Below are 25,067 nucleotides of genomic sequence, written 5' to 3' on the forward strand. Positions count from 1 at the left end.
GAACTTCTTTTGTCCTCCTGAATACAGATATTGCATTTCTAGGTTAGTTAACAGTTTATTTACATTTTTTTTTATATTTAAAGAATTTTATATTTGAAAGAATTTCAGAATTATTTCTCACCAAAATTTCAGTTTTTCTTAGAATACTGTCATATACAGGGCTGAGGATTCCCCTCTGTATCTATACTTCTGTACTTCTGCATGCATGTCTAATGTCTAACTCTATGTCTAATGTATTGACAGCTGTCTACTGAGTTCAGTTACCAAGTTGAAGACTTTTTTTTGGAAAATGTGAGAACTGTCAATGCCACCACACAATTGTTGACAAAGATGTATGGTGATGGTAATGACACTTCAACATTGGATCAAACCTAGTTACTTTTAAATATTTATTATTTATTTATTTATATAGTTATTGTGATGTTACATCAGGTTACGTCACAATATATTTTTGTGCATGTTCAATTACAAAGAGAGCACACTTAGTCCTGTTTAATTGGAATCAATACAGCACAGTGCAAGAAATGTTGAACACAAACTGTGGTAATGCTTGTCTGCTTACCAAATGTTAGAAATAAAACTACATTTTTGCCATATCATCCACCTAATTCATACCAAAACTGCACACATTCGTACTTATTCACTACCTGTTTAGTATGTTTTAGTATATTTCTTTGTATATAGTTCTGTGTCTTCTTCTCTTCTATATACATAAATTAAGATTAAGAGACCCTTATTAGTCCCATAATGGAGAAAGTTCACCTCTGCTTTTAACACATCCGTGAAGTGAAACTCCACATACACGCTAGTGAGAGCACACACACACACACACACACACACACACACATTAGGGGGCTAGTGAGCACACTAGTGGGCAGCCCTATCTGCAGCACCTGGGGAGCAGTGGGGGGGTTAGGTGCCTTGCTCATGGGCACTTCAGTCATGTACTGTCAGCACCGGCAATCGAACCGGCAACCTTCTGGTCACAAGGCCGGTTCCCTAACCTCCAGCCCATGACTGCCCTGTATATTCGATTTGATTCAGAAGGCTGCAATGCATTTATAAAACGATTATCAATGCATCTTGATGCATCTTTTTCTTTCTTTTTTTAATCTTCTTGGTAATTTTAAAGCAAAGTATTTGTAATGATCCATAATGCTTCCAATATCTTTTATTAATAAATCAAATGGAAGTGATGTGGCAAGTGAACTGGAAGGCTCTCATTCACTGAAATGCTGCGGCCACTTATCTAAGATAAAGTGCGCATTGCGGTGAAATAAGATCCAGTGATAATGGATGTCCATACAGAATATTACAGCCGTCCTGTGTCAGTAAAATATTTTCCAGACTGGACACTGAATCTTGGCTCCAAAGTGTACAATATAGCTCGAAAACCCTGCCTCAAAGACTGAGAACTGACGTGACGCAGGTCACATAGCAACGAAGACTCGCCTGGCTAATAGCGAACGGAAAGAAAGAGATTTAAGACAAACATTTGGAGACGAATAGACATTCACATTTATAAGCACTGCAGTTGTTTCCTGGTACGTTAAATCTGACAGACTGCCTCTCTCTAAGAAGTTGCTAAGATGAAGTCGCTTCTCTTTCGAATTTTCCCGTTCCACATTAAATGGTGCAGCAGTTACATTCGGCGCCTTAGGCAGATTTTAAGAAGGAACTTGAAAATTCGAAGGAGAAGCTGGAGAATAAAAAGCTATTTTAGCTTCATAAATTAGTCGAACAATGAGAGACATTTTACAAAAAACTTCTAGTTTTGAGAAGAAGTTTTCCGGCAGAGGTGGGAGGAAAGCGGATACAGCTAAAACTTAAAGCAGAACAAAGTATGTCTGCATTTTTGTTTATATTTTTTAGGCTATACTAACCTAGGACACATACTGAGACATACTGGGCATTAAATGTTGTGGCTCCCAAGGTGGTTTGACTTTGTACAAAGGACAAAATGTCTCTTCTGAACATTTGGGTTGTGACTTCTGAGCTAACCTGGCTTTAAATGCAGAGGGTACTGGTCGGATTTCTCACTCATCCATATGTGCTGCCATAGACTGTCCGGGGACTGCACTTAGCCAGTTTCAAGTTCCACCTTTTACATTCTGTCATTATGTTATAAATTAATTATTTAGAAAATTTATTTTTGATATTTATGAACTGATTCAGAATCGTTCATGTCCTCATTGCGATGCTGCACCCCTTATGTGTGTGTGCTTGTGTGTGTGCGTGCATGTGTGTGTGTATATTTTTATACACACACACACAGTGTTGTGAAAATGTGTTTGCCCCCTTCCTGACTTCTTATTCTTTTGCATGTTTGTCACACTTAAATGTTTCAGATCACCAAACAAATGTAAATATCAGACAAGGTAACACAAGGAAACACAAAATGCAGTTTATAAATGAAGGTCTTTATTATTAAGGGAAAAAGAAATCCAAACCTACAGGTGTGAAACCTACCCTGTGTGAAAAAGTGATTGCCCCCATGTTAAAACATAAATTAACTGTGATTTATCACATCTTTGGAAATCTGAGTCCAATATCCCTAGCCACACCCATCACACGCCTGATTACTGCCACACCTGTTCTCCATCAAGAAATCACTGAAATAGGACCTGCCTGACAAAGTTAAGTAAACCAAAAGATCCTCAAATGCTAGACATCATGCCACAATCTAAAGAAATTCAGGAACAAACGAGAAACAAAGTAACTCAAAAGTACACCAGCAAGTCCACCTCTGAATGGCTTAAGAAAAACAAAATTAAGACTTTAGACTAGCCTGACCTGAAGTCCTGACCTGAATCTGATTGAGATGCTGTGGCATGACCTTAAAAAGGCGGTTCATGCTTGGAAACCCTCCAATATGGCTGAATTACAACAATTCTGCGAAGATGAGAGGCCAAAATTCCTCCACAGCGCTGTAAAAGACTCATTGCCAGTTATCGCAAACGCTTGACTGCAGTTGTTGCTGCTAAGGGTGGCCCAACCAGTTATTAGGTTTAGGGAGCAATCACTTTCACATAGGGCCATATGTTTGATTTCTTTTCCTATTAATAATAAAGACCTTCATTTATAAACTGCATTTTGTGTTTACTTGTCTTATCTTTGTCTAATATTTACATTTGTTTGGTGATTTGAAACATTTAAGTGTGACAAACATGCAAAAGAATAAGAAATCAGGAAGGGGTGTGTATGTATATATGTATGTTGTGTTGAGCTCATGACTAAATGCTTTTAATAAGCACATATGTGTGTGACAGTAAAAGTGTATGTGTGTGGGCTTGTTGATTTTTTTAGTAACTTGCACCATTTTTGTAATGAGTGGAAGTGAGCACATGATATGCTGCTGTTTTGAATGGTATAAGTGAAAGAATTAGAATGAAAAAAGAAAAAGAAACTACAGAAAGAAAGAACATTCTGAATGGTGTGAGAGAGATCAGATTTTTCTGTTGCACTCATGTCTATTGCTGATGTGTGCTGCATTTCAGGCTGCATTACAGCTATATGATCACAGTCAGGCAGAAAGAGAGATCATAGAAACAATGAGAGGAAAAAAAAAATAAAGAAAGGCAGATAGAAGAAAAAAAAACAAAAACAGAAATGCAGATAGAAGAAAGAAAAAGAAATTAAACAAAAAAGGAAAAAGCTAAACAAAGAAGAATGAAAGAAAGAAAAAAACAAAGAGATTATCTAGAACAGGTGTAGAACAGTGCAAGAAAATGAGAGAGAGAGAGAGAGAGAGAGAGAGAGAGATTTCTCACCTGGGCTGGATGTGCTGTGAACGGGTGACCCCGACTTTACTGACCGATCACTGAAATAACAGAAGATACATTATCTCTCTCTCTCTCACACACACACACACACACACACACACACACACACACACACACACACACACACACACACACACAATCCACAAGAAAAACACAGCACTGCAAGTTACATTAGCACAAGCTCTGGCTAGAACTCATAGCTATATTAATAAGTGCAGTTAGCATGAGTAGTCAGTGCATGACAGTTAGTGGTTATGTAATATAATCCAGTCACTCAAGTGTGCTGAAAGTTGTTCCCCAGAGGACAGGCTGTGGCTTGCAAACTACACCACCTAACCTGCCCTGCTTACCTGGCCTGCTCCCTGCTGCTGCAGCCATTAACGCTTGGGCTCTGTAGGAGAGCATGCTGCACAAGGCCAGTCAGACTGGCCAGCTGCTCCTCCATAGCCTTCATTCTCTCTCTGCACAGAGACACCAAACATATGCTCGCTAAGCTGACTATGTATGCAAGTTAAAGCCTGACCGATGTGAAAATGTTGTGGCAAATGCCCATATAGATTAACAGTCAATATGAAATGGAAATGAGAGATCATTTCCTTTCTGCACTGTGACATATTTCCAAATGAAACAGTATTAGTGAGGGTCACTGATAAGGTTAATCAATTAATTGTTTTTATATCAATCAAAATCCAAAAAAAATAAAAAATTAAAATTACAAGAGAGCTGCAATCTGAACTGGACAGAGAAAGTTCATAAACAAACTTTAAAATGACTTGACAAAGCCATTCCTGTGAAATTCCAGGTGGTTGCTAAGGTGTTGCTAGGAAATTATGATATCCCAGTTGGTTGGGTATGTGAGTCTGTACCCCCATAGTTTATAAATAATTTTATCCTTACTGAGAATGGGACATACTCCTAAAAAACATTGTTCCCTTCACTCTCCTATGGTGCATTAGTCCAGAAGAGTTCAAACAGTTTAAGTAGTAGTAAACTAACAGTGGAGACAACAGGTCACAGGTCTACAAGAGATATTGATAGACAAGCAATTAGCAATCACTTGTATTAAGTGCAAGTCATTCATTTTCATCAAGAAAAGTCAGTGAAGTAAAATATGAGTTTTTAAATTGGAGTTTAAAAAACTGTCTACATCAGAATAACAGTACTTGATGCTTTAATCTTTGAGAGAGAAGAAAACAAAGCTCCACTCTTGCTTCAAATCTTGAAAACAACTCCACAGGCGTTTCTGTTCATCTTTCCAATTTGAGAAGACAACTTAACTTAATACTATGGAGAGTCCAGACTTTAGTGTCAGTGAATGTGGGTTTATGTGGAATGTGAAAGGGAAAAGATGCAACCAACTTCTAAGATTGAACTTAGAAAATATTCTTGCACATGTCTTCGTAAAACTATAAGCAAGTCTCTTGAAAAGAATGACACCTGTAATAAAGGCAAAGGGTTTACACTAAAAACTGATATTCCACTTAGTTGTTGAGGTTTCTGCATAACTTTAATATAATGTTAAATATGCCAATTTGAGGAGTTAAATGTAAATAAATAAGTTAAATAAATGATTGGAGGCATCTGACTTTTGCACAGAGCTGTAAGTGTGATAACATTTATCAAGGTAGAATTACCTCCAAAATATCTAGAATTTAATTTCTGAAAACCCAGAAACCACCACTTCACATAACATGAGCCCAGGATGGACACAGCAAAGGCTAATAACATAACACAGTCAGCTGTCCACCAATATTTCACACGTACAGCTGACTACGTGTAATTCTTTTTAGCCTGCGTTACCAGCTTTAGGCTATTCAGGTGGTCATATGGACTGTGCCTTTGTCTGAGCCAGCACAAAATAAAAAGTTTTCCGTTTTTGTTTTCTTCACCTTTTCAAGTTCAAGAGGCTTTTTTTCAGCCTATGCAAGACTTCTAAGGAAATCACAGAACCATTAATATTAACATAGTGGTGTTTGCTTCTAAGCACAGAGTCAAATCTTAGTCTCACATGTTTAAAGCAAATGACAACCATTTTTTCTCAAGGTAATATATGCAGATGCAGAGCTCAAAAACAACTTAGTTTGTAGTAGACAATGACTTTCTCTTATCTCTCGAAGATAAAAGCTTTAAACAATGTTTTCTGATGGTGACAGTTTTGTCAGCAGTACAGTTTTCTCCATGGTTTTTAATAAATCTTCTAAACTCCAGATTGGAAACGTCTTTTTTTTCCTTTGACTTCCCCTCTCCTTATGAAAGAGAATTATTGTATTACAAGTATCTTCTGAAAACGAATAACCTTAACTTGATGGCCATTTGACTGGAAATTAAATAAATGGAGGGATGTCTCTAAGTTTTTTACAGTATAGCATTTCAGGTACAGGTGTGTGTATGTGTGTGTGTGTGTGTGTGTTTGTGTGTGTGTAAGTACTCTAACTCACTGTGCTTTGTGCTGTATAACTGTATAAAGTAACTACCCTACACCCCACCCAAAATAGATTTCCATTCACAGCTGTGTGAGTCTTGCAAACACAGAGATGTTATTGGGTTTGTGAAACTGATACAATGCGTTTTTAAAAGGTACATACACGCACCAGATGCAGTTAGAAATATTGGTATATCATGATGCAGTGGAGGAACATACTAAGTTATGCAATGGATTCAAGATTAGTATGTACAAGTGCATGTTAAGTGTGCTTTGGAAGCATGTTAGTATGCCTACCCTTTCATTCCTTATGTCTTTTCTCCACAGCAGACTTACCGTGTCTGAGGGTCAGGAGATGGGACCAGAGGACAGTGGGATTGAAGGTCAGGGGTGCCGGGGGATGCCATGACACTCCTGCCCTTCACCACCATCTCCACATTGACAGGTGCTTCCTTTCTGAAAGACTGCCTGATAGGTGAGGACCTTTCCAGGGGAGCTGCTTGTGATTGGCTACCATGAATGTCCATCACCCTCATCTCTCCCATCCTGTGTGGTGAAGGGGGTGGAGTCTTGGAGCCTAGTGTGGGCAATTGGCTGTCTGCGTGCTTCCTACTCTTTTGTCGGAACAGTGAGGGATGTTCCACTGGCTCTGTAGGTTTCCCTGTGGGGCCATAGGGGCGGACAGGGCTGCGATGGTAAGCATGGTCAACCATGTCCGGATGTTGCATCATGTAGGGGTCAGCATAAAGGCCTTCACCACGTGCCGGCAGCGACATGCTCTTGGCAGCTACGTCTTCATCTGGCTTCACATCACGTCTCTCCAGAATAGCGCTTGGGCAGGGCGAAGCAGAGCGGGTGGTTGTGGCCAAGTTGTGCCCTGACCTCTCCCGGGGCATGGTTGTGGCTCCGCCTGAGACTCGAGGACCGAATGGGATGCGTGAGGGCGATGGTGGCATGGAGTGAGGCGTAGGGGGGGGCATTGAACCCTGCATGGTATGGGGCAGAGAGGGGCCCAGCGAGTGCTGTCTCAATAGGGGAGGGCCTACATACACTACCTCTTTGTGCATCTGTAGGGAGGAAGAGGGAAACATTTAAAAAACTGACAAAAGAGGATGTTTCTGTTCTAAATACAGGACACAAGTTCCACAAATAAGAGTGTACTTTAGCAAAAAATATAATTAATGACTGTGTACTGCAAAGCCTGGGCACATCTTTTTCCAACTGACATACAGTTCTCGCACAAAGATTTTTAAAAGACGCCCCCCCCCAAAAGAACATATGGCACAATTGTGTGGACAGAAGTTTGTAATCCACTTACAAGCTGCTAATAATAATACAAGTATGCTAGCTACATCCTTGCATCCATGTGAGATACCACTGAAATTGCCTAACATTCTTGTACCACAGCAAGTACATACACTCTATCCAACTCATTCAATTTAGGTGATCACTTCCATGGCCACAGGTGTATAAAACCAAGCACCTAGACATGCAGAACGTTTCTACAAACATTTGTGAAAGAATGGGACGTTCTCAGGAGCTCAGTATATTCCAGCGTGGTACCGTGATAGCATGCCACCTGTACAACAAGTCCAGTCGTGAAATTTCCTCGCTACTAAATATTCCACAGTCAACTGTCCGTGGTATTATAACAAAGTGGAAATGATTGGGAATGACAGCAACTCAGCCACGAAGTGGTAGGCCATGTAAAATGACAGAGCGAGGTCAGCGGATGCTGAGGCATGGCCTCAACCTGACAACTTTGGGATGAATTAGGCTGCCTGCACTCACAAATGCGCTTCTGGAAGAATGGTCAAAAATTCCCATAAACACACTCATAAACCTTGTGGAAAGCCTTCCAAGAAGAGTTGAAGCTGTTATAGCTGGGTGGCCTGACATCATATTAAACCATTTGGATTAAGAATGGGATGTCACTCAAGTTCATATGCATGTCAAGGCAGATGAGTGAATACTTTTGGAAATACAGTGTAGCATCATCCTAGCAACCATCAGAGACACCACAGCAACTGCCTAGTAACACACTAGCAAAAACCTGGTAAACCACAGCAACTATCTAACAACACTTTAGCAACCACTTTGGATATAACAGCAACCCAGAAAAACACTTCGTCAAGCTACAAAAAGCAAGACAACAGCCATATGGAAACATATGGAAATTGCTTAAGCTGTGCAATCACTCTTCATTTTGTCCAGGAAACTTTCCCACTTACCCAAAATGTGGCAAATAAATCAAGACATCAATACATGACAGGTTTTGGAATATTTCAGTACAAAGTTACACAGAGTAATGTGGTTACTTTCCCTTTAAGGTAGGCAGAAGTAACATTACAAATACAGATGTAATAAGAACTATGGCTTTTGTGAGAAACATACATTTTGAATAGAACAATACTAATTATGCATGGTGCATTTGAACAGAAAATTTCCTTTGCACAGATTGTATGTCCCTGTCCTTATACTTATTTTGCCCATATGTGATATCTTGTGAATAAGTCGACTGTGGCATGTAAGCACTGTAAACCAATTAAATAAACTGTCAAATTATCTAATCAAGCTAATATGAAAAGTATACATAAATATCCCTGGGCAGGAGATGAGAAAGTCCCAGCCTCATCTAAACATACCAGACTCAATTTTCATTCAAAAACAGCTCTGTAGTCTAACGTTTATAGTCATATTTTATTTTAAGGCTTTTGAGGCAGCTGACTACGGCAACTATTTCTACTGACTAGTTTTTGTTTTTTAAACAGCATCAGCTTTTTAGCATTTTTTAGCAAGCAGAAATAATGATTGTGTTCAGAGCAAAGTTAGGGATAGTGACAGGTCTTTTAAATTATGCCTGCTGTTACTAGCTGTTTCTTTCCATGTATACTATTGAAAATGACTACTGGTTTTGTGCAGTTGATACAGATTTATTTGGGTTTTTACAGAATAAGGTTGAAGCAACGAGTAACTAGATTAACAGTTTGAGAAAAGTAGTTACTAATTTGCAATGAATTGTTCTGTGTATGATATTGTGCAATCTATAAAAACAGACTTTTTTGGTCTCCTATGTAACTTTGGACAATTTTGTTAAAATAACAATATGTTATACACTGTAATAACATACTGTGTAGTTAACATAACATTGACACCACTTGAGCAAATGTATTAATTACGTTTAAAACTCATGGTCTAAATTATCTGTCATAATTAGGCAAGTAATTTGTTCTTTCTTGTTGCTACATTAGCCTTGGAACTTCAGCAGATAACTAAATGTAAATCAAACATTAACTAATCAAGTACATTTGGAGAAGAGATGAAGATAATTTTTTGCCCAACTATTTCTTTAAAATCATTCAGGTTAGGGTTAGCTGCAAAAGTACTCAAGAACAATAACAATGATGGCCAAGTAGAGCTTGTAGAGGTCACCCAAATGTTCAACCAAAAACAACCTTCCCTCAGTTTCGATGGCTTCTCAGCTGACAAGGAGTAGACACAAAATGGGTTTCTGCAATTAGGAAGGATGAAGGAATAAACTTTTGTCATACTGAGGGGAAACTGTCTAATGGGAGTTGGTGTGGTTCCCAGACGCTTTCAGAGTACAGTTTTCATCTTCTCCCTCAAAAACAGTCGCCACTTGAGAGGACAAGCACTAGGCGGTGAGCAGATGTACTTTTCTGGGAGCTGGTGGTTGTGGAAAAGCCTCCACAGCGATGCTACAGTCAATGGCAATGTGGCACAGCCCCCTGCTACTATGTGTGTATTTATTTTTGCCAACTAGTTTTTTCAACATTTCAAGCAACCATGGCCATTCTAACTTTTTGGTTATAGTTATTTTCACCTATCCAATAATAGTTAATAGTCATTCTTAAGGCAGTAACGGAATTTGTTTTACCCAGCATTTACGTACTTCTGTTTGTTGTGAAAAGGGCTTATTTCACTTGTTTCATTAGTTTGTCTCAGTCTTCAAACAGCTGGTCATGTGTGCTCATGCTTTGCTGGAAATAAAACGCACCCAGCCATGTGGTCTAGTTGCTTGTACATGTATATGACATTTACCTACAGCATCAAATCATATTAAATCAAATCACATTTATTGTCACCACATTTACATAGGTGGAAAGTAAACTAAAATCGTAGGTGCGTAGCTCTTTTATAGAATTTAAATACAAAAAATATAATACATGAAAGGAGTCGCCAAATATACTTTAGCAAAATCTCAAACGTGGAGTTATACATTCCCTGTTTGAGTGGTGCGACTGGCGATCTTTTCTCCTGTGACCAAGTGTGAGTGACAATATAAGCGGAGTAAATGTACTGCCCTATGGTGAACTCACCTCTTTCTGTACATCGTAACAAGTTTTAGCAGCATTAAATCACATCTGTAGCACCAAACCACCATATTTTAGTATTAGTGCATTCTGATTTAAACAAAAATTAACTGAAAAAGCTTTGGGGTACTGGAAAGTCTTCCCAGGCAAGCTGTTTTTAGCAGCTGGCTAACTTGAAGCAGTGCTCCATCACCGACCAACACGGTGAATTGATGTTACTGTGGATAAAACACAACACAAAAGCATTTTTTTTCAGTTTAAACACACCTAAAAGGAGGACTAAATTTGTCTGTTGTTGAATATTTTGTGGTTCACCCCTCAAATACTATAACAGAACAGAGAAATCCAGACGTTGCTAGCTGTAGTTTGAATACTGTGATATGCTGTGATACGGATGCAGTAGGAGTGAGGCTGGCTAGGTGGCTGTGTAATGACTTACCAAGCCAGTTAATGTTTGCTGTTCATACTAAGTTGTTGAGAGACTAAACAGTTTAGCACTGTTGTTGTACATTTGTAACAGGATAGCCGAGCACTCGTCAGCTAAACATAATCAGTTTTTATCATGCTTACTACAAAAACTGCGGCCATGCTTTTCCAGCTGGTAAAACAGAAACTTTCTCCCACTCTCCCATGTCAGACTGGCGAGATTTTCCATTGTTTGGCGACTGTTTGTCATGTCCGACCATAAAGGATAATTTAAAACACAGGAGCAAAAATCAGCCTTCAAACTAAAGAAAAGAAATAATGATTTGACATTTATCGTGATATGTATCAATATTGAACAATATGAATTTTGTTTATAGTGATAACATTTTTGGCCATATCACCCAGCTCTAACTACCTCTTTCTCAGCAGTTTCACTCTTCTCCGCACTGAGTTCCCCCCCCCTACATTTGTAAAGGGTTTGAGATTGGCACTTTATAAGTTGAACTTACTATAAGTTTTTTTTTTTCCATTATTATTATTATGGTCATAGCATGCAGTCAGTTGGTGATACTTCTGCACTGCTGGATTACATTTTACATTTACATTTACAGCAATTAGCAGATGCTCTTATCCAGAGCGACTTACAAGAAGTGCTTTGTCAATCTAGAGAAAGTATCTTTGCTATTTACCAATAGCTTAGAGAAAAAGACAGTCCTGAGCTCAGATACTGCTAGAAACAAAATGTCACTGCAGACACCAAGAGAAAAAGAAACAGAGTTGAATGCAGAACTCTGTGCCATTCAATGCAACACAATAACAATAAGATACAATACAATACAATACAATAAAATACAATACACAGTGCAGTACAATAAAATAAGTGCAGCTTATAATTCAGTGCTCATTTAAGTGCTGTGTAAACAGATGAGTCTTCAGTCTACGTTTGAAGACAGCAAGAGATTCTGCTGTTCGGGCAGCCAGTGGGAGTTCATTCCACCACCTGGGTGCCAGTACAGAGAACATTCTCGACGCTTGTCTTCCGTGCGCCTTGAAGGATGGCGGGTCAAGCTGAGCTGTACTCGAAGCTCAACGGGCTCGCGGTACAGTTTGAGATTTCACCATTACAGGTCGAGATTTCACCATCTGTCCCAGTCAGTATGATATGTACAATTATTGTGAAATGGAAGGGTCTAGGAGCAAAAACAGCTCAGCCATGAAGCAGTAGACCACATAAACTCACTCACACCTGCATCTGCAAACTGAATAACTCGCTGTAGAGTTCCAAACTGCCTCTGGAAGCAACATCAGTGCAAGAACTGTATATCAGAAGCTTCACAAAATGAGTTTCTTGTCCACAAGCCTAAAATCACTACAGGCAAGGCCAAGCATCAACTGGAGTGGTGTAAAGCCTAGCACCACTGGACTCTGCAGTAGTGGAAATGTGTTCTCCGGGGGGATTAATCACCTTTCTCTATCAAGCAAGTCAAACAGATCTGGGTTTGACAGAAATAAGGAGTATACTATCTACAGGAACGCATAGCACCAACAGTAAACTTGGTGAAGCCAAAGTTTAGTGGGCAATGTTACCAATCATTAAATCGTTATAATAAAAAGGTCCACATAATGGTGCCTACTGTGTATCATTATCATACAGTACTATTTCCAGTTAAGACTGGGGCTAAGAACCCATTTATACAGCAGAGAGACTTCAAACCAAGAACTGTGAAGCTGCTCCAACCCAAACAAAATAAAATAAAGCACAGAACATACTACTATTACCCATATGCAAGACAAAAAGGCCCCACCATGCAAAACAGAATGTTCTCCACTGATAATATAACAAAATGCAAGTGTGTCATGCAAACGCGCTGTTTTCTTGCATTCTCTTGACTTGAGGTTGTTCATAAAGTTTCCACCAGTGCTTCCCTGGCATGCAAAGATTAAAAAAGACACTGTTTTCAAACAACAACAACATATAAAATAACATATAATAGAAATGGCCTGCTCAACTATTTCTTCTGATGGTGAGATGTGCTAGTTCCTATATGCTATATAACTAGCAGCTAAAAGCAGGTAAATTTAGTAAAAACAATAAGAATACTGTGGGGAAAAAACAATAACAAAACCATTGTCAACCATCTGCCCAAAACCTCTCCTCCTGGTGCTATAAGAAGCAGGTCTCTGGTTAATTAGCCTTAAGCTGCTGTGGCATGCTGTCAGCTGTTATTATAACTAATTTTGCCTGTTAAACATGAAGTAAGCAATCATATGTTGCATTTAATAGTCAAAAATGTTTCATTCTTATTATGTCAATGGGAGGGTAAGTTCTAACAGTTGGGTGTTGTAATCACCACTATAGTGACTGCTCTGAGGCATATTGCTTGCTAGCTGTGCTAGCCACTGTGACAAACTGCTCATACCTGTCCACTTGCACAACATGTGTGCATGCAGAAGACACCTGGACATGTGTACCTGAAATCTAACTGGACATGGAGGTTTGCATTTGCAGACATGAGAATCTCTCCTACTTCTGCAGAACATCTGAGGACAGAAGTGTAGCTACACAATTAAGTTTCCTTTCTGTCAACTCAGCAATGAAGAGCAAAAGGAATAATCATGTTGTCAACAAAGAAGAACCTACAAATGAAGCAGAGTGAAACTGGCCCAGAGTGAAGCAGTGTGTCTATGTTCTGGTATTTGAAGTGATATTCAGAAGTCCTTTTCTTCTTTCCCATGGATTTTCACTCCGACAGTTACTTAAAGAAGTGTTTAAACAGCTGTGCCAAGTGTCACACAGAAAATCAGTACTACATTTACTGGGTTTACATGCACTTGGGTAATCAGATAATGGTAAACCTTCGGGTCTACATGATGCAGACAATAATTGAATTTCTGCTTCGCAAATCCACCAGTAAACTCAAAGAATAAGACATGATGTAACAATAAGGAAGAATAAGATGAAGAATAACTAAATTCTTCATTTCATCAAACATGTAGCTGGTTTCAAAGTGTTATTTTGCCTTGCTCTGGCTACTGGTAGTGCAAGCTACAGAAAGACAGCTTTGCCATATGGGATAGGTCTAGAACGGCCCTTTGCCTGCTCCATGGTTAATCAACCTTAAGAGTCAGATACAGTGATACTGACTGGCAACAGCAGAGGGCATTAATGCAATGGTTTATTTGCTAAGCATGAAAAGAAAAAAAAAAACACAAACAAATAACAGAGAAGAGTGTTTCACTGGCCATCTTCGTGTTAGTGGTCATGGCAAGCAGAAACAAAAGGTGAAAGGTAGGTGGAAGAAAAAAAAAGCAAAGTGACTAGAGACTGATTCTTTGAAATTTGAAAAGCTGATGGAGCTGTTTAGCTGCAATGAGCTGCAGTAACATAATCACTGTTAAGGAGCAGGTGCCAGTTGAGCCTAGACAGACATCAGAGGGATTCTCATATGGGCAAGTGGTACAAGTAAGTAAGCAGGCAAGTACAAAATTGCATTTATTCAGGTTTTTTCACTACAACAGTTAGCTCCTATCAGTTAGCTCTGCAAGATAAGCCTATACTACATGCGTGACACCACTGCATGCATCTCTGGTTTACTAAAATGAATGAATACATGAGTCTAAATTATGCAGAATAAATAATATCTTTAGTAAAATTACATGAATGTATAATTTGAGTTATCCAGATAAATTAATATGAAACAAAAGTGTAATTACATTGAAATAAATATTAAATTGATATAAACCTGCATGGAGTACATTATATGAAGTGCTTAATGAAGTGCTAAAAAAAAATTAGACATGCAAACCCTGTGTCTAAAATAACTTACGTTTACATTTTTTCATTCAGCAGACATTTAGCTTTTATCCAAAGCAATGTACAAGCATGGTAGGTACAATCAAGCAATGTATCTGTTCAATCATTTGTTTACTTAGGTTGAGGATAGCTTCAGCTCAAAAGATGACAACCTTGTAATATATTTTAAGTGCCTCAAGACATTCACAGCAATGAACATGTTTTTTCTTAACACCATAAGTAAAAGCTCAAAAAAAAAAAGGCTCCACAGAGAGTATTGCAAAGATGACACCAATGTGAAGAAAAACATACATTATATGTACACTTTGTTTAGCATTTGCCAAGACATGAAAGCAGTGCCTTCATAAGCAGAATGCAAGACTGGAAGCATGTCAAAGAGTAGAAAAGCATGAATACATGAATAAGTAACATTCATTCAATGTTTAAGAGCTAATCATTCTCCCTGGGAAATATAATGCATGAAGGAGGATCTCACTGAATGCACAGAAAAAAGTAAGAAGATGCACCAGACACAAGCTATATGCTGAGGCTCTGTTGTGACATTTTTGTTCAAAACAACTAAAAAAATTTATTTCTATAGTGCAACAGCTATTTCAGGAGATCAGCGCAAAAGATGTTACTGAAGCTAGGATGTTTTCGGTGCAAATTGACACAAACTCCTTAGTCCTAAGGTATGGTAAAGACAGTGTTAAGAAAATAAATTTTTTCAGTGATGAAGTGTCAAGCATCTACTGACCAATATTTTGTTCAGATGCTTGCAGATCATCTGATCTCCAGGAAATCAGTAACTGCATCAGTAATGCCACACACAGTGCATCAAACATGCAAGGCCAATCCAGAGTTTTCTCCACACTTCTGTCTTCTCAAATGTCAAACCAAGTGCATATGTTGCGTTATGCACATGTGCTAAACTTGGTTCTGGCTGACATAACCAAAGTGGCCATTTTCAGTGGGTCCCTCTTCTCGTTAATGATACTGCTGTCTTCTTCCGCGAGTCATATGAAAAGATGAATGTGCGAGAGCATGGAAGCCAGGACAGTTGACATAAGTGTCTTTTCTATCTTTGGAGAAACATGGTGGGCCAAAGACACTGCCTTGAAGATGATCTTTGGGCCCTTCGGAAAACGAGAACAGTGTGCTTACATTGATGTCCTCAGGACACTGAAAATTCTCAAAGGTCATGAAAACTTGAAAATGGCAGTGTGTCAAGGCTTTAATGAGGTATGAGACAGCATAGACTGTCCAGCTTTTCCATATGATTTATGAAATCGCACATCTTATCTGCTCACTGAATGGAACTGATTACTTAAGATACTCTAAAGAACATGACAAGAGATTTTTGGCCAGTTAAGACAGCTGCCAATACTTTTGTTTAGCAGTCAAATGCAAAATTCATGTCTCATGAGGACTGTGAGCTTGAATTGTTGGAAACAAAAAAGAAAAACATGATGATGGCATGTGAGATTTACAGATACAATCCGCTTATGTGCTTTTGAAATAAAGGTACATAACCAGATTATGAACACAGTCATGGAGAGTATCCATAGACATTTTTTAAACCATAGTTCTCCTTGATCCAAGAAACTATCCTGAAGTTTTTTCATCAGGTTTGCCTGATTCTGCAGTTCAAGAATTGAGCAAACGCTTGCTCAGGTTTGACAATAGAACAACTCCTGCTAGTTTGCAATGTGAGTGCCTGGCAGTAAGTGCCTGGCAGCCCAGCGACCACAGATTAAACAATAAGTAGTGGAAGAGTAGAGAGTCAGGATAGTAGGAAAAGACTCAGATGGTGAGAAAACAGATGGTTTTATTTTATAGCAAATAAAACATCTGCAAGTCCTTATGAATGCCTAAAGTGTTGCAATCAACTTCTTAAACGATACAATCTCTTGATATATCATATCAGAATATACATATCATATTCTCGGTTTAGGATACTAGTTTTTTCTCAGAAACAACATCAGGGTTGCTGTAACTAAGATTAAAGTTAAATGGGTATACAACAAATACTGCATCACGAGACAGACAGTAACTTAAGAGAACCCAAACAAGCATCCAATCATCAGCAATACATAAATTAGCCAGCAATAAACATATATAATTTATACAGCTTTTGGACATTATTGCTATTAGTTAGCAATAATTTTACAGCACCTAGATTGGGGGTCCAAAATAAATTCTGCTCAGTGCCCCCCAAAAGCTAGTGATGGCCTTGCTTTTCAGATCCCAAGAACTTTTCTTTAAACTTAAAAAGATATTTTTTGGTCCTAAATATGACCTCAATGATTCAATTTAATTTTGACAGGAAATTCAAATCTTAAATCAATTCATGCTACTTTGATTCTTCTAGCATGACCCAGCACTGTTTTAAAAAATACACTACATGTGACTATATATATATTTCACGGGAGAAACTACAGACAATAAAAGCAGCACACCAATACAATTACTTTTTTATTTTCACATCTGAAACATATTTTGAATATTATTAGAATTCACTATAACATTCCAAAATTGATGTACTAATATTACATTAACATTCATGATATATTGACATTCATCTACATTTATGGCATTTGGCTGGCACTCTTATCCAGAGTGACTTACAATTTGATCATTTTACATAGGTAGGCCAAGGCGGTGTTAGGAGTCTTGCCCAAGGACTCTTATTGGTATAGTGTAGGGTGTTTGCCCAGGTGGGGATTGAACCCCAGTCTACAGTGTAGAAGGCAGAGGTGTTAACCACTACACTATCCCAACCACCACATCTACATATTGACAAATGAGCAGTAACTGCTGTGTTTAAGTATGTTATCTGACTGCGTACTGACTGTGTGACTCACAGATTACAGCATGTTTAAAATCTCTACACCTTATTCTCACCACCTCATGTCCAATAATGTATGCTGTGTCGGTGCCGCACTGTCCTGTTTGTTTACTGCATCTAATGTCGTATTTATTGTATTATTTCTAGCTTATTTTTTTGTTTGCACACTATGTCTGCATGCTTGCACTTTGTACTTTTTGTTCCTTGTTGCACTGTGTTGTTCACTCCATTGTGTACATAAATGGAATGACAATAAAAGCCTCTTGACTTGAGGTCTGAATCCAATTTATACAAAAACAGACATCATAAGGTTCGGTCACACTGACCAACACTGAACCTAGTCCCTAGTTTCTCTGGAAAACAAAGGGCCTCTAGAATGGAATATATATTTGGGGGAAAAAAACCACAACAACACACAAAGAGCTCCATTCATTCCAGTCCAATCACAAGGTGCATGCTATACATGCAATCCATGCCAGAAGTCATAAAGCACCACCTAGAAAGACATCAAAGCTTGTTTTTGCATTAACTGCTTGCTGAAAGTGCTTCACAGTGCCCCACAGCCAATAGTTCATTGTGTCCACTTTCTTTTCTCTTGCCCTGTCACAACTGGTACATTACCCATGGCTGAGTCAGATCCTACACCACACCCAGCCCAGGTGAGAGCCTACAGTTAAAAAAAAACACAGCCTGGCTTTAAGCTTGCATCAAGCTAAAGAAGTGGCTCAGCCTTCAAATCGTTAACTGTTTAACCATTTTAATTTTACAGTTTCATATTATTTTTCTATTCGCACTGCTAGCATAAGAGGTGACATATTCGTTCCTTTAGTGTTTTTTCGTTGCATTTTAGGCATATATATGATATAACAAACTACCAGCTGCATTTGCTGTAATTTTATTATTTATTATTTCAGGCTTTACAGGGTGACACTGCAGTGCATGCACACTATAATTTGGTATTTTTTTCCGTCCTGACTGCAGCGTCTTTCAATTTTAACAAAACATTTTTTACATTACTTATGATGTGTTATTGTATTTAGTAATTCTAGGAGCTGATGTCCATTCTAACACCATCGGTGAATCAGTAATTACTATAATCTTAATAGTATAATTATTCAAATTTGGTGTAAGTCCTGTTATATGTCTCGTTTACTATGGTTGTATGGTCGTTTACACTTGTATGGTCTGTACTCGTGAGTTGTGAAAGTATGTCCAGTATTGCTACAGATACACCCAGGACCATGCAGAGTTTTTATGACAGCAAGTGCAATTTTACTGTACAATAATGTAAATGTATAGTATGTCACACATAAAACTTTTCTTATTTCAATTTCAGTATCAAATTCAAATCCAGCTTTGCTGCCATCTGACTTGGCTGATATAGAACAAAACACAGCTGTAGAAAAGAGTCTGGAAACTTTTTACCCACTCCCACAGCTGGAGCTAGAGAAGATGATCTCTTCTGCAAATTGCACAACCTGCACACTCGATGCAATTCCATCAAAATTACTCAAAGAAGTACTGCCAGTTATTATAAACCCTATCTCAACTATTGTAAACTCATCCCTTAGTCTGGGCCATGTACCCAAAACTTTTAAACTTGCTGTTATCAAACCTTCAAGATCAAGAAACCAAATCTTGATGTCACCGTTTTGTCCAATTACAGGCCTGTTTCTAACTTACCGTTTATATCTAAGATTTTAGAAAAAGCTGTGGCCCAACAACTTAGTTCATATCTACACAAGAACCATATATATGAAAATTTTCAGTCTGGATTCAGGCCACACCATAGCACTGAGACGGCTCTAGTTAAGATAACTAATGATCTTCTTCTTGCCTCTGATCAAGGCTACATATCTCTCTTAGTGCTACTTGACCTTAGCGCGGCTTTTGATACAATAGACCACAATATTCTCCTAGAAAGGTTAGAAAACATGGTTGGAGTCACAGGGACGGCCCTATCATGGTTCAGATCTTACCTATCAGAACGTTATCAGTTCGTTAGGGTAAACAATTTATCTTCCACTTATTCAAAAGTGAGATTTGGAATTCCGCAGGGGTCTATATTAGGACCATTACTATTTACACTATACATGTTACCGTTAGGCACAGTTATAAGTAATCATGGCGTAAACTTTCATTGTTATGCAGACGATACTCAACTGTACATATCAGCCAAGCCTGATGACCAACACAGGTTAAAGAAAATGGAGGACTGTGTAAAAGACGTGAAAGGCTGGATGTCACGCAACTTCCTCCTATTAAACAGTAACAAAACAGAGGTTCTCCTTCTGGGTCCAAAATTAGCAAGAAGTAAATCACCAGATTTAATCTTAAGTCTCGCCGACTTTCCAGCCGCACCTGGACTAGCAGCAAAAAATCTCGGCGTTATAATAGATTCAGATTTATCATTCGATCAACACATAGGCAGCATCACTAGGACAGCTTTTCTACATCTTCGCAACATTGCCAAGATCAGAAATGCCCTGTCCCTGCGTGATGCAGAAACACTAGTACATGCCTTTATTACTTCTAGGCTAGACTATTGTAATGCGCTACTGTCAGGATGTACGAGCAGGAATTTAAACAAACTCCAACTAGTCCAAAACGCCGCAGCTAGGGTCCTCACTAAAACTAGAAAATTTGAGCATATTAGTCCAGTGCTATCATCACTTCATTGGCTACCTATTAAATTCCGTATTGATTATAAAATCCTTTTACTGACTTATAAAGCCCTACATGGGCTTGCTCCTGAATACCTGCAAGACCTTATTTCTCATTATGAGCCATCACGACCACTCAGATCCCAGAGCGCTGGCTTATTAATAGTTCCTAGAATTCAGAAGGTTTCAGCTGGGGGAAGAGCTTTTTCTTATAAAGCCCCCAAACTCTGGAATGATCTTCCAGAAACTGTTCGGGACTCAGACACAGTCTCAATCTTTAAGACTAGGCTGAAAACTCACTTGTTCAGTTTAGCTTTTGGTAGGTAATGTTCCCCCCTAGATAAAGGCAGCAGATCCAGGGGTCCATGGACACAGGGAATTATAGTAAACTGAGACGCTGGTGCTGTCGTCCCGCTGCTCGCACGCGGTCACTCAAGTTTGTGGACGGTGGAGTGGAGGGATGCCGAACTGTTTCAGAGTGCTGCCATGTCTGTGTGTCCTTCTGGTTCTCTCCTTTTAGTTAAGCTGTCATAGTCAGATCTGTCGGAGTCGTTAGCCACACTCTGTAAATGTTTACATTCCCTGTTTATGTACAAACGGATAGAATAAAACTAATTCCATTTACCTGCTTTTTTTCCGAGTATACAACCGCCCACATGTCCGGCTGGACACCGAAGGACGACTGACTGCCGAGGCCCCTGCTACCCACTTCAGACCAGCTGCCCACGCCTCAGCTACCACCAACTACCTTGGATGAGCTGCCCACCCTACGCTGATGTTCTCATAGACTCCTAGATATTCCTAATATCAATATTACTGCTGATAATATTAGTAGTATAATCACTTGTAGGTAGTTTGACCAGAGGAGGATGGGTCCCCCCTGGTGAGCCTGGTTCCTCCCAAGGTTTCTTCCTCAGGTCTGAGGGAGTTTTTCCTTGCCACTGTTGCCCCCGGCTTGCCCACTGGGGGGTTTCTGTACATTCTTACAGTCCTGTGGAAATTTTGTCTTTTCTGAAATCCTGTAAAGCTGCTTTGTGACAACATCCGTTGTAAAAAGCGCTATACAAATAAATTTGATTTGATTTGATTATTTCTTTAATCTCAACAGGATCTCAATTTAGCTAACAAATGCTAACATGAATCTGGATGTGTGTATATTTGAGGCACCCTGCACATCCTTATTACTTAAGTGGTTATGTAATGAATTATATTTACATTCAAATTACATTTTGCATTGACAATTTTGAATTTGCACTTCTGACTTTAATTTGATTGTTTCCAAAAAAAACAAGGCCGTATCCACAATAAAAATGTTTGATCATGCTGTAATAAAATATTCTATTCTAATTCTAAGCACAAATGTGGTGTAAACTGGAAGTTTAGAATTCACACTTACTCTACACTCTTAGTAAAGATGTTCTTTACAAAACCATAATCATGAATACTTTGAGTGTATCATGGAAATTTTCTTCAGATTGATGGAAAATGTGCTGTAGATGGTTTTATATAAAACTTTTTTGAACAGTATTCTATATGAAAATCTGAAGTTCAGTTACATTTTTGAGGAAGGCATAAATTAATTTGGCCCACGGAAATTTGAGGTAATAATGGCATCTGAGAAAAATATGTGTCCTTTAAGTCAAACAAAGACAAAACATTAAAGATAAAAATAAACACATACCCACACATAAGAACATTTGCAATTAAAAGTCACAAATAAAATCCATGTCCAGCAGAATATGCCATAGACTACTGCAAGCACCAGCTGTCTTAACACTGAACTGAGAAAGAAAAGCATATGGAGGAATCAATGGCAACAACAATATTCAACAGGAAAACCTAAAAATGCTTGTAAATGAACAATATGCACTGCAGTCCTCCTTCCATTCCTCATTACCACATAACAACAGTTTACAATTTAAAAATCCACATAAACACACATTAACATGAGCCAATGAAATATAATGGCAAAATATCTAGATTTTACCTGAGCATGGTGTTAAAGACTGAGTGAGTATTATGTGTGTGTTTCTACCACTCTTCCCTTTCTTTCTCTCTGAGCCAAAGTTAATATGTACTTAGCAAGTTACTATTCTGCAAAGTCCTGAGGCACTTTAATACACAAAGACACCACATGAAGCCCTATAGGCTACTTTATATCTACTAGGTGCAAGAAAATACAAAAATACATATGCATACAAGGATAGACATGCAACTAAAATGTTTAGGACACTCCACAGCAGATGCAACTGTAGATGATTGAACAGCTTATATTGATTATATGCTTACATTGTTTACTGAATGTCCGTCCATAGATTGAGGAACCTCCCTTGCAAATTTAAAGTTAACAATCTTCTCAGCTTAATATTGGTATTTCATTTTCAATCAGAGTCTCAGCTTGGGGCATTTTCAAGAGCATAACGCGTCAACATGCAGAACAGAATTTAAAATAGGACATAAATGTCTGAATATCAGTACTTCTAAGAGTAAAGTAAAGAAAGAGAAGGAAACAAAAGAATACAAAGGGGGCCTCCAAAGATAGCCTCATGAGACTGTGAGCCATCCCTGTGCACACAAATGGACACACAGCAATGTTTATCAAATGATGCAAAATTAATGGTACGTAAGGAGGAAGTGTGTTTGCAAATTCATCCTTAAGAGACAACATCTAGTAGCATTACCAGAATGTCACTTTAGGGAGCCTGATCATAGCTTAAAGGGGACAGCTAGGAAGTGTGAAGGCCCGGAGCTATCACAATAGTGTAAATGATGATCACCAACTACCTAAATTCATTACCTGCTAAACTGTAAGAAATTGACCAACCCATTTCCACAATCAGAGTGGAATTTTATCTTTTTTTTTACATTAAACACACAATTGCTCACAACACATCAGGTTTGTTATTATGGTTATCACTTTTAGGAATATCATGGGTTGTGTTAAAGATAACTACAGAAACCAATTTTAGTATCACATGGCATAAAACCTAACTGTATTTGACTTACAGCCTGTAATCTCTCATCCACTGTATTGGAATGTATATTTACACACTTATATTAGGGAGAAAAAAAGTTTTCCTAAGTGTCTCCCGTAAAGTACTAGGTACTATAAGTACGACTGTGTGTATATGTGTGTGAGAGAGAGTGAGTGAGTGAGTGGTGGAAGGAATGCATGTTTTATCTTTTTTAAAATTTTATTTACTACATGTAAATGTTTGTCAGATACTAGGCACTGTGAGCTCCTGTAACCAAAACCAAATTCCTTGTATGTGTAAGCATACCTACCCAATACAGCTTGATTCTGATTCTGAAGAGGCGGACTTATATTCTTAACCAAGATTCTTATTGTAAACATCATGGAGAGGTCAAGACTGTGGCCATCAATTACAACCCCAATTCCAATGAAGTTGGGACATTGTGTAAAACATAAATAAAAACAGAATACAATGATTTGCAAATCCTTTTCAACCAATATTCAATTGAATACACTACAAAGACAAGATATTTAATGTTCAAATGGATAAACTTTGTTTTTTACAAATATTCACTCATTTTGAATTTGATGCCTGCAACACGTTCCAAAGAAGTTGGGACAGGGGCAACAAAAGACTGGGAAAGTTGAGGAATGCCATAAAAACACCTGTTTGGAACTTTCCACAGGTGAACAGGTTAATTGGAAACAGGTTAGTGTCATGACTGGGTATAAAGCGAGCATCCCTGAAAGGCTCAGTCGTTCACAAGCAAGGATGGGGCGAGGTTCACAACTGCGTGAGCAAATAGTCCAATAGTTTAAGAACAACATTTCTCAACGTACAATTGCAAGGAATTTAGGGATTTCATCATCTACAGTCCAGAATATCATCAAAAGATTCAGAGAATCTGGAGAAATCTCTGCAAGTAAGCGGCAAGGCTGAAAACCAACATTGAATGCCTGTGACCTTCAAACCCTCAGGCAGCACTGCATTAAAAACCGACATCATTCTGTAACGGATATAAGAATATAAGGAACACTTCAGAAAACCATTGTCAGTGAACACAGCAAAAGCCATATATCAACAACACCCGAGCTCATGTGAGATGGACTGACGCAAAGTGGAAAAATGTCCTGTGGTCTGACGAGTCCACATTTCAAATTGTTTTTGGAGATCATGGACACCGTGTCCTCCGGGCCAAAGAGGAAAAGGACTGTCCGGATTTTTATCAGCGCAAAGTTCAAAAGCCAGCATCTCTGATGGTATGGGGGCATGTTAGTGCCCATGGCATGGGTAACTTGCACATCTGTGAAGGCACCATTAATGCTGAAAGGTACATAACATATGCTGCCATTCAAGCAACATCTTTTTCAGGGACGTCCCTTCTTATTTTAGCAAGACAATGCCAAGCCACATTCTGCATGTGTTACAACAGCATGGCTTCATAGTACAAGAGTGCAGGTACTAGACTGGCCTGCCTGCAGTCCAGAACTGTCTCCCATTGAAAATGTGTGGCGCATTAGGAAGCGCAAAATACGACAACGGAGACTCCAGACTGTTGAGCAAATGAAGTTGTAGATCAAGCAAGAATGGGAAAGAATTCCACCAACAACGCGTCAACAACTAGGCTACGTTTACACAGCAGGTAAAAGTGGCCCAAATCCGATCTTTTTCCTCATATGTGACACGGAAGTGTCATCTGTGTGGCTGTGTGAACAGAAAAAAACGCATTGAATCTGATATTTTCAATTCCGATACTGAAATCCGATCCGTATCCGATCTGCGGCAATGTGACTCAGTTTGAACAGCCAAATCAGATTTGGTGAG

General features: G+C 38.7%; 1 protein-coding gene across 11 annotated transcripts in view; it reads right to left on the bottom strand.

The window, feature by feature from the left end:
* si:ch211-285f17.1 (sickle tail protein) overlaps positions 1-25,067 on the bottom strand; it is a 269,763-nt gene that overhangs the window by 45,972 nt on the left and 198,724 nt on the right. For 10 of the 11 annotated variants that reach the window (XM_037536688.1, XM_017715949.2, XM_017715948.2 and 7 more), the window contains 3 exons: positions 6,541-7,271; positions 4,133-4,243; positions 3,771-3,820 (listed from right to left, as the gene is read on the bottom strand). In XM_037536688.1, the coding sequence (XP_037392585.1) occupies positions 3,771-3,820; positions 4,133-4,243; positions 6,541-7,271 (892 nt within the window). The remainder of the gene's footprint in view (positions 1-3,770; positions 3,821-4,132; positions 4,244-6,540; positions 7,272-25,067) is intronic. The other variant, XM_017715950.2, reaches the window with a different exon arrangement.

The sequence above is a fragment of the Pygocentrus nattereri genome, chromosome 3 (assembly GCF_015220715.1).
Source record: "Pygocentrus nattereri isolate fPygNat1 chromosome 3, fPygNat1.pri, whole genome shotgun sequence".
In the NCBI taxonomy this organism is placed as follows: Eukaryota; Metazoa; Chordata; class Actinopteri; order Characiformes; family Serrasalmidae; genus Pygocentrus; species Pygocentrus nattereri.